The sequence below is a fragment of the Condylura cristata genome, unplaced genomic scaffold (assembly GCF_000260355.1).
Source record: "Condylura cristata isolate star-nosed mole 26May11 unplaced genomic scaffold, ConCri1.0 scaffold00014, whole genome shotgun sequence".
NCBI classification, from domain to species: domain Eukaryota; kingdom Metazoa; phylum Chordata; class Mammalia; order Eulipotyphla; family Talpidae; genus Condylura; species Condylura cristata.
Genome location: NW_004567115.1, coordinates 29,747,800 through 29,766,380, shown reverse-complemented (window position 1 = coordinate 29,766,380; position 18,581 = coordinate 29,747,800). Strand labels below are relative to the sequence as shown.

The window sequence follows — 18,581 nt, the reverse complement described above, 5'->3', positions numbered from 1 at the left end:
TGAAATTCCTTTCATGTTCAGTTAGGTGCTGATGAAATCTTAGTTTTTACTTTTCGTTAACTGATGTAGGCATGTACCCAAGGCAACAGCTGCAGGGATCCCGGTGTGGCTGCCTCCTTCACTCTCTGGGCCGCACTACCCCCATTGTTACAGAGTTCACTGGCAGTTCTTCCTGTCCCTCTTCCCAGGCCATTGTTCCTAGATTGAGCTGTGGTTGTCAGTTTTTCCCTTGGGTTTGGCTTTGTTTTACTGAAGTCTAGTTGCAGATGTTTGGAAGAGGTGATTCTGTTACCTTAAGTTTGCTGCCATCTACTTGGAAACACCAAGATTTCTATTTTTACCAATATATTCATCTAAAACAAATATTTCACAGTTGTTCTTGGGATTTTGCTAGCTGTTGTGTTAAACCTATAAATTAATGTGAATATGGGGCCCTATCTGGTGGCTCAGCAGGTTAAAGTGCAGCACTGCAAGCTAGCGGCAGTCGCTTCAGTGCCAGTTAGATCCCTGGCCCTGGAGATGACCCACATGGCACCGCAGACCTCTCCTTTCTCACCCACTGCTCCCCACTCTTTCTCTGCTGAGTCTTGGTACCCTCCACACCTCTAGCTTGTACCCTAGTTCTAGAAGTTGCATAAATAAATAAATCTTTTAAAAAAAATTAGTGTGAATATGATTTTCAGCCATTACATGTATATTTAAACTGTTTAGTGTCGGTATTTAGAAGTAATTCACCATTGATTATTCATTTTACATTCAGTGAACTTTTATTTATATAGTTTTCTAGATTATTGTTGGGTTTATTTAGATGTATAGTAGTCTTACCATTTCTGATGATGTGTTTCTAGCAGTCATACTTTATTTTTGTTCTGTGTCTTTAGTACTAAACTGATCTTACAAACTAATATAAGACAATTTTATAATTTTTATAAAATTATTTTATAAAAATTTTATACAATAATAGAATTTTAGTGTATAACTATTAAAATTCTAATGGCTTATTTTGGATGAAGCAGAAGCACATCTTGGAGTAAGATACCAGAAAGATCTACCATCATGCATGCTCAAAGCTTATGGTAAAGTAGTTTATGAGAGCAAACCTGAGCATGCAGACAAGATCTGCTACTGAAATCGCGAGGGATTATTCTAAGGTAAGTTGTGAAGTTTTCCTCTGATGTTTCATTCTTTTTGCATTCTAGGCAGGTCGATTTGGACAGTTAACTTATGTCCGCAATTATCAAGGAGAGCTGAAGAAGGGCGATACCATCTATAACACAAGGACAGGAAAGAAGGTGCGGGTACAGCGGCTGGTGCGCATGCACGCGGACTCGATGGAGGCAAGTGCCCGGGCAGCTCTGCGAGACGAGCGATTCCCCCGCGCAGGGGAGATTGGACTAGCTCCGTGTGCTTTGAGCACACAAGAAATCACTTCTAGTTGGAAAGCACTCCTAGCTCTCTCTCTCCTACTTAGCGGGGCTGTATTTCTGACATCACACTTTCATGTTAGCAGATGTTAAGAGCACATTCTTTACCATGAGTTAAATATATTTTCTCAGTGGTTAAGGTTAAGGAGAAGAGACATTTACTTGAAATTCCCTGGGGCTCAGTACATAAGATTCGACACTTTCCTTAAGAGCTGTCGTTACAGAGAATAGGAAAGGTATTTGGGACAGTGGAACTCTGGTTGTCAAAGGTGAGAATGATAGATTTATAAGTAATAGATTTATAAGCAATTTCCTACATTGTTCAGTAAATTTACTTTTCAGAAATCTGGATGTTGTGAAAGCCCTGTGTTAACCCTAGCACTTCTTATTCCTGTTGTAGATCCCCACAAGAGTACTGAGGTTCCGAAATCCATCTGAACATACAAAACTTCTTAAGATCTGATCTGGGAGATAAGCTTTAGTGTGTCTTAAGTATTTAGATTAGGTCTGAATCTGTCTTTTGTGGCAGATTCAGGAGTATCTAGTGTGAGGTTGGCTTCTACTCCCTCTCTTTCTTGCTTCAGCTCTATATTCGTGGGTGAATTTATCGATCTAAGCAAAATCTTATGACATTCAACAATTTTTTGGTGTCTGTAACTTGTATGTCCTGAAGATGAACAGGCACGCTTTCAAACTCAGAGAGCATTTGCTATTTGTGAATATGGACAGCAGGTGGCAGGCTACAGGGCGTAGTGATTATCACAGCTGTGAGAACTGTACAGCTGTGTAACCATTAAAGAGAGACACATGTATAGCCACAGCTGTTATGAATGAACTGTCAATATTAAAGGACAAAACTAGGAAACTTAGAGGCACTAATGCTTTGTTCTTAGATTTCCTGTTTTTTTTTGACTGTTTGCATCTGTTCAGAATTTAGAAATAAAGATTCTAAGTACAATAGGCTCCATTCTCCTGCTTTTGTTTTCACAACTTCCTTTGCAGCTTTTTCTTGTACATCTTTGTTACATGTATCTCATTGTTAAACCAAAGTCTTTTCTGTCAGTACTACCGATCCTGCCATTAGCTCTGCGTTTCCATTTATAGTAAAATCTTGTTGATTGCATATGGGTTAAGTAGGACACTGATTAAGAAATGCCTTGCCATGTTTGATGGTGGTGTAACATAGGTTCTACCAAACTCATTCTTTGTGGTATTCATGGTTAGGTCCTGTCATGTTTGTTTTTTACATGTATGCATTGTGCAGTTACTTTTTAGTTACCATATTCTGATTTGTATCACTTGCAAGAATCATTTTGTGTTATTTCTTTAATAGGATGTTGAACAAGTGTTTGCAGGAGACATCTGTGCATTGTTTGGCATTGACTGTGCTAGTGGAGACACATTCACAAACAGAGACAGTAGTGGCCTGTCTATGGTAAGTTAACATTTCAAGTTTCTTCAAGTTTTTGTAGTACTTACAGTACTTTAGTAAAACAACCACAGAAGTTTTCTTTGGGTGTCTCTGTCTAAGCATAGACAGGCCATGGCTCTTTGAATGTCAGTGAGCCAATCTTGCAGTTTAAGCTGTTGTAATTGGTTTTTTATAGTAAAATAATTCTGTGACCCTTTGAAGTTAAGCATAGAGGGAAAAGCTCCACTAGTTACAGCTGAACTATGTGGCTCTAAGTCCTCTCTCTGAGACCTACCTACCCACAATTCCTGGATTGGCTGTAATCAGGTTAATCCTGATGAAAGTACTCCCTGGTAGCAGCAAGAAGTAGGCCCTTTCCGCCATTCCCCGAGAGAATTGCAAGGCCCGATGGTAACATTAAGACTAGGCTTAGGGATAACAGAACAGGACTCCGAAGGCCAGCACCTCAGCAGGGTGCCTTTGCATCTGCCTACACTGTAGTGTGCCTGTCCCACTTCACCAGTGAGGGTACCCTGAAGAGAAGTGGTTGGTTCCTGACTCTTTGTCCCCTTTACTCACTTTCCTTTTTTGTCCTCAGAAGAGGGCAGTTCTCCTACAGTATAACCATTAGTTTGTAAGACTGGTCCCTCTCCTGAATTCCCTAAATTGAGCGCAAAGGGACAGGTCATGCAGTAAAGGGATTTGCAACCGGTCATTTACATAAGGACTGGTTCCTCTAATCTCTGAGCACTATGGTATTTACTGTACATGATGAAGTCATGATTTATGATTAGGTTTTTGGTATAAAATATTCTGTTACTGTCTGGCTTGGCAGACAGGGAGTTTTCATAAGGAGTTATTTTGTATTATTGATCAGATCTTCTAAAAACATTTATCATCTGTAATATGAAAGAACTAGAGTTTGTGGAAAAGTGCCCAAGCTTTGAAACCTCGTTTAGGCTCACCTCTGCCTTATACTAACTACTGGCCTTAGGCTAGGTGATTCTCTTTTCTAAGACTTTAATGACTTTATTTATAAATTGTGGATAATGATATCTCAAAGCTGTGATTGATTAAGTGAGGTATCATACATTTAAAGAATGCGGTGTCCTTGCTGTTTTTCTTTTCAGTGATTGTTCTACATTTTGATTCAGTAGAATAAGATGGCAATAGTGGTTTGCCTCCGTTAGTAAACAGGAATTCCACCTCTCAGCATGTGGATTGTAATGACTATGCTAAATTGAAAGTGTCAAGAACTTAAAGGTGTTAAACAATTAATAAATAGATTTATTTTTCTTACTTTGGGAGGAGATGATCTAAATGAACACCTTTATTTACTTACATATTTATTTAAAGCAGGCCACCAAGATACATACTGCCTAACCTAAAAATGTTGACTGTGTTTACCCTTTGTTCTGTTAGAAAGTAGCATATCAAAATTAATCTACCCCTATCTCTACAGTATTGTATTTGAATTGTTTGTTCTTTAAAAAAAAATTTTAGGAGTCAATTCATGTTCCTGAGCCTGTCATTTCAATAGCGATGAAGGCTTCTAACAAGGTAGGTATTTGATCTGTAAGCTCTAATATACCAATAGACTGCAACTCTGTCATATCTCTCCATGAAATCAGCCATCTCAGGCCCTCTGTTTCCTCTTTTAGTGCTAGGTGCTTTAGTAGTATTCATAAACTGTCCTTCATTACTTCATTATTGACTCCAGAATAGTAATCATAACCTACATCAGATCCTGAAGAGAGAAAAGGAGAAACACGGGCATTAGTTCTAAGTTACCATGAAACCTCACTATTAAGTCCATTAGAATACTGCATAAATTGTCCATTATATAATAATACATTTCTAAATTTGTGGAAATTGTAAAGTAAGTGTCTAGTTATATAACATGGAAAACCTGCAAAAAAGACTTGTTCTCACTTTCAAATAAAAGTTTCATGATTTGAGTCAGTGCCATTTAACTTTTTCCAAAACCAAAATTCAATAGGTTTTGTTTGCACCTTGCTTGCCGCTGGAACTATCCTGAACTTAAGCCAAAATTGCTTAGTTCTTAAAAATTGATGCTTGCAACAATCACATTAATATGATAATTGAAACAAACTCACCTTGAGAGAACTTTTGATGACCTCTACCCAACTCGGAACTATCATCTGCAGAACATAATCGGAGTTACTTCACCTGTTTGAGGGAAGTTGAGATTTTCCTGACTATTCCCAATATAGAAAATAGAACATTGAGTGGCAAGATACTAAATCATTCCGTCTCAGAAAATTGAGGAAAACCATCTTTTATCTCGCCACGGTCAGATGCCACAGATTGTTCAAAGTTCTTTGTTAAATTGTTCATTTTTCCCTTCAGAATTTGCAGGGCTAGTCATTAAAGATGCTTCTTAAATCCAGAGTTTATGTAAGACATTTATAGTCTAAGTTGATAATCTACAAAAATGAAGGATAATTAAATGCATCGGTATGGAAATGTTTGTCTGGAGTAGGTTAAGTAAGTCAAGTCAGATCATGAAGCCATGAGTCTAAGAAGTGGGGTAGCGGTGACCTTTCAGTAAGTGAACTACCTGGCTAGTGTAGGGAAAAATAAAAGACTTCAGAGACTAACTACTCAGACTTAATGCCAGCTTTGTTGTGTGGCCTCTTAACTTCTCAGTACTGGCTTTCTTACCCGTAAAAAGTTGCTTTTTGCGGGGGGCATCTTTGTATTTAGAATTTAGAAATTGAAATAACATTCAAAATACATAGCACAGGTCCAGGCACACATGTTAACTGTTAATATTAGTGATTTAGGGCCTATAAATTTCTATTGTTTCCATAGATAACAGCACCTAAAGTGGCTGATCCTAGACCTTTAAATCATATACAGTGTTATAAACCAGTGTCACCTTGATACAGAAAATCACAAACTAAGGGCGTAAAACAACACAAATGTATTATTTTACTGTTGATCAAATCAGAGATTTGAAATAGGCTAAAGTCAAGCTATTGAGAGGGCTAGGCTCCTTTCTGGAAGTTCTAAGGGATAGTTGATTTCCTTGCCCAGATTGTTGACAGAAGTCAGTTCCCTGTGGTTACAGGATTGGGGTCTTTATTTCCTTGCTGACTCACCTGTGGTTGTCCTCGCTTCTAGAGACTGCTTTCTTCCTAGGCCCATGGCCTCTCTCCTCCTGTCTTCTGCGCTAGCAGCACTGAAATGAGTCCCTCTTGTGCTTCAGCCTTCTCCTACCTCCCAGATCCCTCAGGTTCCTACCCTTATGTTCCTGCCCTCAGTCAGTGTTCCTCTTCTTTGTGTTCCATTTCCACTTTTAAAACCCTATGTAATTATATTAGGTCCACTGAGGCAGTCTTGATCTCAAAGACCCCTTTGTCATGTCAGGTGACAGCCTCAGAGTAGGGCGATCCTCAGCAGTTTTTCTGCTTACTTCATGTGGCATTACTGCTAAGGAGAATAAGGATGCTGATAGAATAGTCAGCTGGTAGACATGCTGCTTCTTGTGACTATGCCTATGTGTAGGGTTTCCAAAATGTAACATTGTAAATCTACTTTCTGCTTTACCAGCCATTTTCTATCTGTGGGCAGTTTTGTTCTAAAAGGGTGTCATTAAAGAACCAGATGTGAATGATTGTTGTTTTTAACTGCCAGTTTTACTGATTTTATTCACTAACATTCTTTAAACAATCCCATTGGCTACCATACTTACTAATATGTATAACAACTTTCTTCTTTTAAAGAATGACCTGGAAAAATTTTCAAAGGGTATTGGCAGGTTTACAAGAGAAGATCCCACATTTAAAGTCCACTTTGACACGGAGAGCAAAGAGACCATTGTCTCTGGCATGGGAGAGTTACACTTGGAGATCTATGCACAGGTAATGGTCTGGTGTGCTGAGCACAACCAGGAATTCTCGGTGCAATGACCCTAAACTAACACTGCTTCACACTTCAGTCAGGCTGTGTCCACATGCAGATCAATGGACTGCTTCCTCTCCTGTGTGTGACAAATGAGTTGTTCACAGTCTCTAAGTCCTTTTATTTGTAAAGTGATGTAGTGATCTAGAAATGTTGTAGGCTCGGAAGCTGTATCACAGTGTGACATCATCCCCAGGTCATGGTTAGTTGAGCCAAGTAACCCTGGTGCCAGCCTTGCTAGGGAGATGGCCACCACTGCACCAGCGACAGTCTGTCTTGGCTGTTTTCCTCTCCAGTCAGATCATCATTATAGATAAGAGAGAGGGAAGGAGGGGACCTGTACTGACCCAGGAAAGGTCTGAATGAAACCAAAGATTTAAGATGACAAATTCTGGTGTGAGCTAATCTTTGAGGTTAAGGTAGTGGAAAATTCTGACAACAGATTCATAGTGTTCCAGTGAATGTGAAATAATAAAGAATAAAGGTAAAGTTTCGGTGAATACTTCAATGGAGGTAGCCATAAATTAATCATCTGCATTAGAATTTTATATAAAAGCAGTTTGTATTATCATGTATCCTTGTATTGAAGTGATTTTAGAAGTATTACTTGCTTATCTGTTATGTAAATGAATGATTCTAAGGTATTTAAGATGCTTAGGATTTTTTTTTTTAAATTATTTATTTATTCATACAGAAGTAGGGTACAGGCCAGAGGTGGGGGGGGGTGAGAGGATTCATCAGTGACAGAGTAGGGAGCAGAATAGGCAGATCTACTGAAACACTGCTGAAGGGAGCCTCAGGTAGGTCAGGAGAGATCTGCCATCTGTGTGGGTCAGCTCCCTGGCCCAGTATCAAACTAGTGCTATAGTGGCTTCTGAGAGCTTTATAGTGTGGTGCTTTAACCCTTTGTGCCACCAGGGAGAGCCCTGATTTTTCTTTCTAAGATTTATTTATCTTATGCATATAGAATGGGGTACAGGCCAGAGGTGTGGAGAGTGAGAGGATTTGCCAGAGGCAGAGCAGGGAGCAGAACAAGCAGATCCACAAAGTACACTGTTGAGGGGAGCGACAGGCGGGTCAGGAAAGGTTGCCCATGCCATGTGGGTCACCTCGCTGGCCCAGGATCAAACTCATGCTGCAGTGGCTGTGGTAGCTTCATAGTGCTGTGCTTTAACCCATTGTGCCAGCAGTGAGGGCCCAGGATTTTTCTTTTTAATTTGAATATATGAAAAAATTATCTCACCCACTCTTTTTTAGAGGTTGGAAAGAGAATACGGCTGCCCTTGTATCACAGGAAAGCCAAAAGTGGCTTTCAGGGAGACCATTACTGCCCCTGTCCCGTAAGTATGAAATACAATTAAACATAAAGCTGGAATTGAAGTATTTTATTATGAGATATGCATGCATTATCATTACCATTATTAAGACTGTTTTACATTGTGACACTTTATTATGGAATCTGTGTACTTCTATGTGTAATTAAGACATTTAAACACTGTGACACTTTGGGATTTATTTGGCCTCTTAAGCTAGATACCCGTGAAGGCTGGCATCCCCCTTATTAAGAAGCATGGTTACACTTTCTCCGGTTTCAGGGTCATCTTCATTTATTCCATTTGTGCTTTCTTTGGCAAACGGTTGTTATGTTTTACTTTAGTACCATATTGTGGGTGCCAGAGAACTTGCATTTGCCAAGGAATAATCTCCTGCAAGTGAAAAAAAACTAATGCTATGATACAATTCATAAAACACTACAGAATAGCACTGGGCTTATATCGTGTTAGTGACAAGGCAAAGCTCATAAAGAGGAGCACAAAGCAAGGTGAACTGCTTAAGTACAATATCCTGCAACCTGGTGCCTATTTGAATTTACAGAAATTCCAGTTTTTCAAAATGGATAATGCTCACTGGCTGTAAACTACCTCAGTTTTCAAAATAAAGTAAATATTTTACCTGAGATGCGATGTCATGAAGTAGAACAGTATAGTCTAACTCAATGAAGTCATCATTTCTTTGCTGTAACAAAAAATGAAAGTGATGTTCAAAACTTAATATTGTTGGCAAAAGTGATATTTTCACTCGTAGATTACTTCCATTTAAGTGAAAATTTAAATGTTTATTTCACTTTAAGTTAAAAATTAAATGATGTTTATTTCATGTTAGGATCACAGAAAAATTTTCATTAAATTTTCTTTCAACTAAATTTTAAAAGTCATAATTTTTTACTTGTGACTCTATAAAAAGCATTTACCCTTTGTGTTCTTATTTTCCACATCGTAGCTACTTAAGAACATAGCCTATAGTTGTGATTCTTTAGTATTCCATTGTTCAGAAAAGCATGAATTTAGAGATAAACTACTAAAATGAGTAGTTTACACTTAGACTAATTTTATTATAGAAATTTTAAAAAACTGAACATAGAAAATTGTAATCATTATTGTAAGATTCTGTAACTAAAGCTTTGACCAGGAGCAGTTAATGCTTTGAGCATAAACAGTGTTTATAGCACTAGCTGTAAAGAAATATTGTACCCACATAGTTTAAAGCCTTAGGCATGGGCATTATGCTATGCTTACATAAGGTTCTGTGAACCTTTTAATCACTGTGTTCAAGCCAGCCCAAGATTCCAAGGGACAGTACAGGCCCAGTGGTTTCTGTGGTTATATGGCTTCTAAATAGGGCCCAGGGTCAGGTAACAGTGTGCATTCTCCCTTAGGGTATCTTGATGTAATCCTTTGATTATAATAAAAAGAAATCCTTCTTTAAAGATAACAGAAAAATAAGTTTCTTAAATGTTGGATCTTTATATGTATCTAATCAATGTGTGTGTAAAGGTATAGAATATGTATAGGCTGAAGAGAGTTTCATTAACACTTTAAAAAACTACAGTTTGATGAAGGATTGGTTACAGTTGTTTTGTTTGTTTTTTCATAAAATACTTGTGAGGCATATTTTGCTATTAAAAAGGGGGCTTGAAAGCCATTATTATGATCAGAGAGCCTTTGTCATCTGGGCCAGTTAATTATTTGAAGCTCCAGTAAGTCCTATAGCAATGTTGTAACCAAGGCTGATATTTATAGAAATGCATTAGAAAAAGCCTGTTTCTTAAAATGGTGTAGTAATAATTGTGCAGTAATATTATGTTAAGTGTTTGGCATCATACTAAGTACTGTAACTGGGTACCCTGCCTTCCAGTGCCCATAGGCATTTAGCTAGTGGTTTCACAACCTGTGGAGTAAAGGTGCTCTTTCTTATTGGTACCAACAAGCTGAAACAGGTCAACTGGAAAGTCTTTTCTCTTTTGGGGCTGACTAAAAATGTATGATGTGGTGTCTTTATGCTCTTAATTTTTTTAAATTTCCACTAGGTATTGTTAGCTGGCACTTTTTTCTTTTTAACCTTTTATAGTACTAAAACTAAATTCAAAGATTTCTTTTTACCTCTTTCAAGTTTCAAAAGAGGTGGTTTTATATAGTCATATCAGATAAGAAAACACAAGGTTAGAACAAGATAGCAGATTGTAAGTTATGACTCAAAGTCTTATAAAAGAAAATTGTACCCAACAAGCTGCACAAAGACTGAGATGCTAATGTTTTTGTATGGGATGCTCTGCCGGGGGATGTCTAATTAGCAGCAGCATCACCATTACAGTAGAGGAAAAAAGCTGAGGCATGACAGTAACAATATTTTGTATCCCAAAGGAAATAATCCTAAATAATAAATAAATAATTATTTATTCACTCTCTTAAAACTGTAGCTCCACCTTCTCTAGCATTGATTGTAATTTCAGTGTTTTAAACATAAAATGACTAATGAGGCACTAGTCACCTGGCCAAGAACTGTAACACTTTTAATATATTTTAGTCCCTTTAGTAGTGCATTTTATAAAAACTACTTACCACTTGCTTGACAGTTTGAATTTTTGCCATTTTATACCATGTGTTTTCAGTAGAATTCTGCCATATGATATAACCACAGGCAACCCAGGCTAAGTGTCGAACTGGCTTCATTTCTGGAGCTATGTTTCCAAAACTGTCTGGTGAGGTAAACATTTGTATGATTATTTATAGAGAGAGTATTAATCTTTAAAAAATCTGAACTCTTTATGTCTTAATTTTTCTCAAATGTGTACAGAAAATAATTAAACCATAGATCTGTGTATTTGAGGCATTTTTTGTTGGTAATATTTATAATATGACTGGTAATATTTAGCAATAGCTAGTATACTTCTAACATGTTACCCATGAGCACTGGTAATTGATTTGGATCTAAAAACTGGGGGTAGCGGGGGAAGGGGGGCTTGAGGGGGGGAATTCATGCCATATTTATATACCTGGAATATTTTGTGCTTCTAGTGGTTCCTTCATGGACTTGAGTCTTTGATAAAATGTGTTATCTTCTTTATCTGGATTTTTTCCAATTTCTCCTTCAAATGTGAAGTTAACTTCTGGTGCAGTATCTTGTCCCACTGGAGGGTAAAGTACTTCTGCTGTGCAGTTGACTGTAACTTGCTGTTAGAAACATTTTGCAAAGATCTTTACATGTAAATAGGTGTCCATTACCAATTTATTAACTCTTTGATATACACCACTTAAAGTATTTGCCCACTGAATGTTGGTGGTTCAAACTTGAGAGGCCCATTTCCAGAGATAGCCTAATAATTTTCTTAGAGATTTCTGAAATAACATATTAGGTCTTATAATCTTGTAAATTATCTTAAAACTCTGTATGTCATTATTAACGGAGTGTCCTTTTGCAAGCTAGTTTTTAGTCTGACACTATATACCTACACCTCTAGACTCTTAATCTCTGCTCTTGAAGTAACAGAAATTTTCTTAAACCCATATACAGCAACCTGTTTAGATATAAAAGTAGAAAATTGTGGCATTGTTTCTGCTTCGTAAAGATGACTGTCTAACAGCTCAAATAAGTGCCTTTTGATGAATTTCCTTACACTAGCCTGTATCTCGTATGAGCTGTGCAAAATAAAAGGGCAGGGTTTTTTAAATTTCAAGATGGTTATGATACAAATTGCAATTTTCTTCCTTTTTTAAAAAAAAGATTTATTTATTTATTTATGCATACAGAACTGGGGTACAGGCCAGAGGTGCAGTGGGTGGGGTGAGAGGCTTCGCCAAAAACAGAGTGGGGAGCACAACAGGCTGATTGAGGAAATACACTGCTGAGGGGAGCAGTGGGCTGGTCAGGAGAGGTCTGCCCATGCCAATTTCTTCCCTTTAAGCTAGTCTCATTAGTAATTTAACAGGTGCATACTTAAAAAAAATAAAATCTAGTCTGTTTTCTAGATAGCTTAATAGAAGTACTTCATGTTTCTCATAACATACAAAGAATAAAAACTGGTCCTTGTGTGGTCAGTATTTTTTGAGGCAGGGTTTTCAAAACCACTTAAAAGAACAGTACAATTAAATTAATCTATGATTTGATCATCAAAGGCTATCTGAAATAGTCAGAATGAAACTTTATGGATACAGGACATTTCACTTACTTTTTGGATAATTTCTTCCACGGAAAATTTGAGACGATACTTATGTCCTCTTCCTGGAATATCCTAAAGTAAAAAAAAGAGCTATTAATAAGTACTTAAGTCTTTGCATTATTAGGAGAATCCACGCTCACTTGGTTTCTGGGGACATTGCCTGGTGGGCTTAAATTTCAAACCTTAGACTTAAACGCGTGTCTGCATAAACATACCATTTAATGCTGCCTGAGATCATTTGGATGAGAACAAAAGGGTGAATAAAACCATATGTCACAGGACTTCAACTTCTGGATATGTGACCCTAAGTTTTCTACACAAGAAATTTGGAAATAACTTTTAAACTGAAGATGATGATTAGGATACACTATTAAAATTTTTTTCATTAGGCCCTGTGTATCCAGCAAATACTGTTTAATGAAAATGAATTCCTCTTTAAGCAGATTACTGTAGAATGGTTAGAAATGTTGGTATTGTTTTTAGTTGTAAAATAATGGACCAGCGAAGTGATACTCTTAACAAAACTTACACTGATAACTATTTCCATTTTTAATCAAAATACAATTGAGAGGTTATAGGTAATTATGGTATGGGATGCAGTTTTGAAATAATACCTACTCCCTCTCAGTCCTTAAAGACCGAGAGCAACTAAACTTGTGTGTCACATAAATTAAGGATCAAGCTCATATCCATTAGATTTTAGTTAATAGGAATTCGTGACTGCTGAGACCTTAAAACATTTCATTTAATTCTTTGAATGGTTCCACAAGTCTCAGCTGGGGAAAGGGAAATGCTGGTCCTCGTTTAGAACATTCTCCCACTTCCTGGTACTTAAGCCTATAAAAGCTGTATATGGCTGGCTCAGCCCTGAAAACAGCTGCCGCGGACTGTGCCCGGAGGCTCCAGTGTCTCCAGTCCCTGAGGTACAGCCTCCCTGGCGGAAGGACCCGAGGACCGCGCCCTTCCACCGACTCACCTCCAGGCTGGCCTGCTGCACGGTGTGCACCAAGAACACCTGATGCGGGGAGCCTTGCTGGTAGTTAATGCAGCTCTCTGCCACGGAGGCTGCCCGGGAAGCCGGGAAGTGAGTCGGCGGGATCTCCATTCTGGGTTAGGGCTCGTGCAGGCTGGGCAGGGTAGCGCCAGAGACGGTGCCAGTGCGTGTGCACCCGGGACGGTGCTTCTGTGCCAGTGTGCTCTGAATCGGAACGGGACAGCGCCCCAGTGCCAGTTCGGTGCCGCCAGACAGTCTTCTCCCCTCTCCTTCCCGTCCCCCCCACCTTCCCTCCAGGAAGCCGGCTTCCTCCGCCCCGCCCCTTACCGCCCACGCCGGGCTGGGGAAGTAGGGGCGGGACTTTACCCTTTCTACCTTTCCCCAAGTGCGGGAGGGGGACTTATGATCTAGCCTTTTGGGAGGTTCATGGGCCTCCAGTTTCTCTACACCTGGAGGGGCTGATTTCCTTTGCTACAACCGGAGCACTACTTTTTGCACCACCGACAGTGTCAAAAGCGGGCACCCTGGATAAACAGTGCCTTAATCCTTCCACCGTGAGAGTCTAGGAGCCTGCTTGCTCAGCCCCAGCTTTCTGTTGGGTTGGACTGGTTTTCCCCAAATCAGGACCTAAGGCTGCAGACTAGAGCATTGTTTGGAGGATTGTGTAATAGGAGCAGGGGAAGTTTAAAATGCACCAGATCTCTCTCTGCTCTCGAAAAATGAGGTTCCAATACAATACCTTGCTTCCAACTTTGTGAGTTACTTTAAAAGTTATATTTTGTTGAGGAATAAAACATAGTTAAAAATGGGTTACACAAAGTACTGCTATATTGATGTAGCTTCTAACAAAAGCAGGAGTTTTTAAAGCTGCCCAAGCCTAAACTTTCAGCAGGCTGTGCTTTTTTTTTTTCTTTTTTATTATTCAGATTTTTAATTACCTTTTATTACCGTTAAAAGAACTTTATGATGATCTTTGAATTTGCTCCATATGGGAAAGTTTAGGTTCCTTTCTTCAGATAAAAGGCCAGAAATCATTTTAGTTTGTTGGCGTGGAAACAAGAGTTTTTTTACTCTTTCTCAGAAATGGGTTTTTGAAAATATTTGGTAGATATGTTGTGTTGCTTAAAGAAGGTTTAAAAAAAAGTGCTTTATTATCTTCTCAGATGCCCTTTTGAAAGTGTTTTTGGAGTAAGTCGATCTAAGAAAATAGTCAGTAGTAAGGCATTTCCTATCTCTGCTATCTCTGTAAGCCAAAACAGTCACTATGGGTTGAAGGGGTTACCTTTTCCCTCAAGGCTTTTTTTTTTTAAATGAAGGTTTTTTTTTTTTTTTTTTCTTCCATTTGGGGAAGCTGAGTCCAACTGTGAGCCCAACTCTCAGGTTGTGACTGTGTGTTAAATGCTTGAATTGTGTGCTCATTTGATCGAGTCCAGGAGTGATTAAGTATGCCCTGATGATACAGAAAGATCTTTCTGCTGACAGTAGTTCACATGTGTACTACCAGTCAAAAATTCTAAGAACTAAAAGTGAACCTCTTATAATGTCACCATTTTGAAGCTCTATGAATACAATTACCAATTCTGTATCAAGGATAGTAATATAGGCTGTGCTATATAAAGTCATTTACTGAAGGTATACAGACCAATTTAGGTTCTTTTAAAAATATAATTATTAGATTGATATAATTTGATTTTCTATATCAAGTAAATAAACTACATTAAGAGACTTATTCTGTATATGAATCCTTGTAATCTTACTAATTTTACTAAAGTATTGCCATGAATGGGTAGTCAAAAGTCTACTATTCTCAAACTTGCATAATGCATAGGTTACCCTAAAGCAGCAGTGTTATTGTGGGTCTCTGGAATCAGGTAAATTGTATTACAATTTTGTATAACTGAAAATAGTTAAGTCTGGACACCTGTAGCCTGCAACTTTGATAGTCAGAATAAGTCCACAAAAAGAAACAAAATCACTATAATGCTTATTAACATTAATCTTAATGAGTTGATGCTTTGCCAAAACTAAATTGCCTTTTACAGCATGCCAGTGGTCTGACCACAGAGAGGTACCAGGTTCTGTGAGTTTCATTTGAACTTTTGTACAATCTGCCTTTGAGCTGCGCCCTCCAATGACTTTTGAAGTGTACACATCATTTGCTGCTTCAACCGTCTTGTATTCTTACTAGTTTTCTAGAAAAATGTAATTCAGAACGTTGGTCTTGGTGCAGATTTTGGCTGTGACACTTGATAGCTGGGTCTTTGGCATGCTACTTAGCTACTGTGACCTTAAGATTTCTCAGCTATAAAGTGGTGATAAAAGTAGTACTTATCTTCTGGGTTTGTGCTGAAGAACAAGACAACTCATAAAATGTATTTAACACAAGCCTGGCACCTAAAGGTTCCTTACTTGGCACTGACTTGATTTTAAATCCAGATGTGGTCTGTAAGCCATGGATCACTCGTGGTGAATCGTTCACTCAGGGCAGAGCTGTCCACACAGAATTCTGTGCATTGACTGGCATTCTGCAGCTGCCTGTACAGTGTCACTCTCCACCTGTGATGCTGATCACTTGAATGTCGTTAGGAACTGAATTTTAACTTTTATTTAATTTTAATTGATGTAAATAGCCGTGGTTAGTGATTGCAACATAGAAGATATAGATCCGGATTATGGTATGTTTGTATGAATGTTATGTTATTGTCAGGTGGAAAATAAAACTTAAGATAACTCAGAATTCACATGTGCCTAAGAATGTCAGTGGACCACTCACAGATTCAGAATCCCTTGAGGAGTGTGCAGTGAATTGGCAGTTACTTCTATCTGCTTTCCCTCTCTCAGTTCTGACAGCAAGAGTTTTTTTCTCCCTCCTAGGAAAATTAACCTTTCAGCATTTTGGCTTTCCCAGCCCACCATGAAGCTCTTGGCACTACAGGATTATTTAAAGGCCACAGTTCATCAGGGACATTCACATGTAGGCTTTTTATGAAATCTGCTTATTCCAAGCTGGCATTTCCTGCCAAAATTGATACTGACTTCTTTGAACTCACTCACAGGTCCGTAGATATGGAATACACACTCATTATTGGCCATGTGTGTGCTGTTATCTGCAGGCATTTTTGAAAACCTCTTAGAGCTTAAAGGAGGAACTATCCTTGTATGGGTAGATGATCAAGAAATAATTTTTTTTTTTCAATGAGATAGTGGCTGATAAGCTACATTTACAAATGCTTAAGATGTAATATGCTCAATATATATTATTGTAACCTACTTATGTTTCCATTGGTGGTTTAAAAGAAACACTGACCTGTGTTTTGTCTACTTGAATGAATTTTCCATTAATCACTCTCAGGTGTTAATTATTCTACCTAAAACTCCCTGTGCTTGCTACTAAACAGTCTGTAATATCCAAGTGGTAAACAAACAAGGACATATATATGAATAAATCAGTAGGGTCCCTATTTTAAGTAACTGTCATCAGTTGTAGGGATGTAAGAAGAGAACATGGCATCCCAGACAAGGGAGGCAGGTGTTCTAAGGGTGGATAAGCTCTTTGGAATATCCACTATTGTAAGCACTTGACTTCAGTTTTTCTAGAAAAGTTGGCAGAATTAGAGGAAACCATGGATTTCTGTGGTAGCATCACCTTCTTCCCCTCTGAGTAAGAGCAGAGAAGAGGTCCTTTTTAAATTTTACAACAAAATTTAAAGGCCATCCTATTCAAAGAATCAGTAAAAACAATGAAATGTGCTTTTTCATTTGAGTTAGGAATTACTCCATTTTGGTAACTACATAATGCTATGTTGATTTCTCCTCCCTCCTAAATCATTTTCAGGTTTGAGTTTACACATAAAAAGCAATCAGGTGGTGCAGGCCAGTTTGGAAAAGTGATAGGTGTACTGGAGCCGCTGGACCCAGAGAACTACACTAAGTTGGAGTTTTCAGATGAAACATTTGGATCAAATGTTCCAAAGCAGTTTGTGCCTGCTGTAGAGAAGGTAAAGAAATCCCACAACTTCCTTGGGTTTTTAAAATTAAAACAGTTTGTGTCAACTTGTATTCCTGTTACATTGTCTTCCATGATTCATTTTAATCACGGGCTTACTTTTTTTGATTGTTAAGTTTCCCATCTGATTTGGAAGTATTTCATTAAATCCAGAGTTTATAAACATATGTTATGACAATGAGGGGTCATTCTCTTACTTATATTCATTATATTTCTCTGGTAAACTGCAGCACTCATGGATGATATTCAGTGGAAGGGATTTCTGGAAGTCTCAGAATCCTGTTGAATGAGTCCCAACCCCGGGGGTTCTGTCCACCTCTTGCTGGTTTCCGTGTTCTCTGTGAACCACTGTGTTCAGAGCCAGTTTCTTTCTTGTAAGCTAGAGTGAACTAATTAAATCTGAACACTTCATAAAAGTGAGGGCCATAGTAGAATCTGTTGACATTTCTTTGGGAAATATGAAGTTCTTTGCATTGTAAGGGGGTTAATGTTTGTTTTTTTAGATTACTTGCTTTAAGACTTGTGAATCTTTAGCAACTGTCTACTTGTAGGGAATGAGACATTCAGTCTTTTAACATTTTAACTTAGGAATTTTATTAACACATTATAATTTTGGGTTCACTGTTGGTAACATTTTTATGTCTAAAAGTATATACTTTCGGCCCTCCCTGGTGGTGCAGCGGGTTAAAGCACAGCACTGGGAAGCTTGGGCCACTTCCGCATGAGTTCGATCCCCGCCTGCCCGCCCGGAGGAGCTCCACATGGCGCAGCAGACCTCTCCTGGCCCGCCCACTGCTCCCCTCAGCAGTGTACGTCATGAATCTGCCTGTTCTGCTCCCCACTCTGTCTCTGTCTGGTGAAGCCTCTCACCCTCCGCATCTCTGGCCTGCACCCCAGCTCTGTATGAATAAATAAATCTTTAAAAATAAAAAAGACTTAAAAAAAAAAAAAGTATATACTTTCAAGACAATGTTTTGTAATTCACACACTTTTGAACAATTTTCTGTTCTCTGCAAGTAATGTAAGAGAAGGAAAGCTTAGGTGTTTTTCAATATACAGAGTTTGCAGTTTTGAAAATTCAGAATTCGATTGTACTGTGTATATAGCCATGTTATTGTCTTGCCCAGAAAAACTAACTTGAATTGTAGGAGCTCTACAAGTACTAGATAAGTGACTGCATGAAAAAGAACTGCAGGTTTATCAGAGTGTATTCTTTAAGTGGGTATGGTTGTTTTTTTTTTTTTTATTAAAAAGTTTATTTTTACATCATTTTTCACATTTTTTTTTTCATCTCAATTGTAATCCCCACGGGTTTCCCATCA

The 18,581-nt window shown here is 38.3% G+C and overlaps 2 protein-coding genes across 2 annotated transcripts in view; one reads left to right on the top strand and one right to left on the bottom strand.

Annotated features, from left to right (window-relative positions):
- The window catches only part of GFM1 (G elongation factor, mitochondrial 1), a 39,456-nt gene that overhangs the window by 10,077 nt on the left and 10,798 nt on the right, over positions 1–18,581 (top strand). The window contains exons 9-14 of the mRNA XM_004682304.2: positions 1,200–1,337; positions 2,758–2,859; positions 4,339–4,395; positions 6,585–6,722; positions 8,020–8,102; positions 17,089–17,251. Coding sequence (XP_004682361.1) covers positions 1,200–1,337; positions 2,758–2,859; positions 4,339–4,395; positions 6,585–6,722; positions 8,020–8,102; positions 17,089–17,251 — 681 coding nt within the window. The remainder of the gene's footprint in view (positions 1–1,199; positions 1,338–2,757; positions 2,860–4,338; positions 4,396–6,584; positions 6,723–8,019; positions 8,103–17,088; positions 17,252–18,581) is intronic.
- Positions 8,127–13,528, bottom strand: LXN (latexin). The gene is made up of 6 exons (XM_004682303.2): positions 13,236–13,528; positions 12,269–12,331; positions 11,096–11,273; positions 10,662–10,798; positions 8,716–8,778; positions 8,127–8,468 (listed from the first exon to the last, which is right to left on the bottom strand). The coding sequence occupies exons 1-6, from the start codon at positions 13,362–13,364 to the stop codon at positions 8,370–8,372; spliced, it is 669 nt and encodes a 222-aa protein (XP_004682360.1). The 5' UTR covers positions 13,365–13,528; the 3' UTR covers positions 8,127–8,369.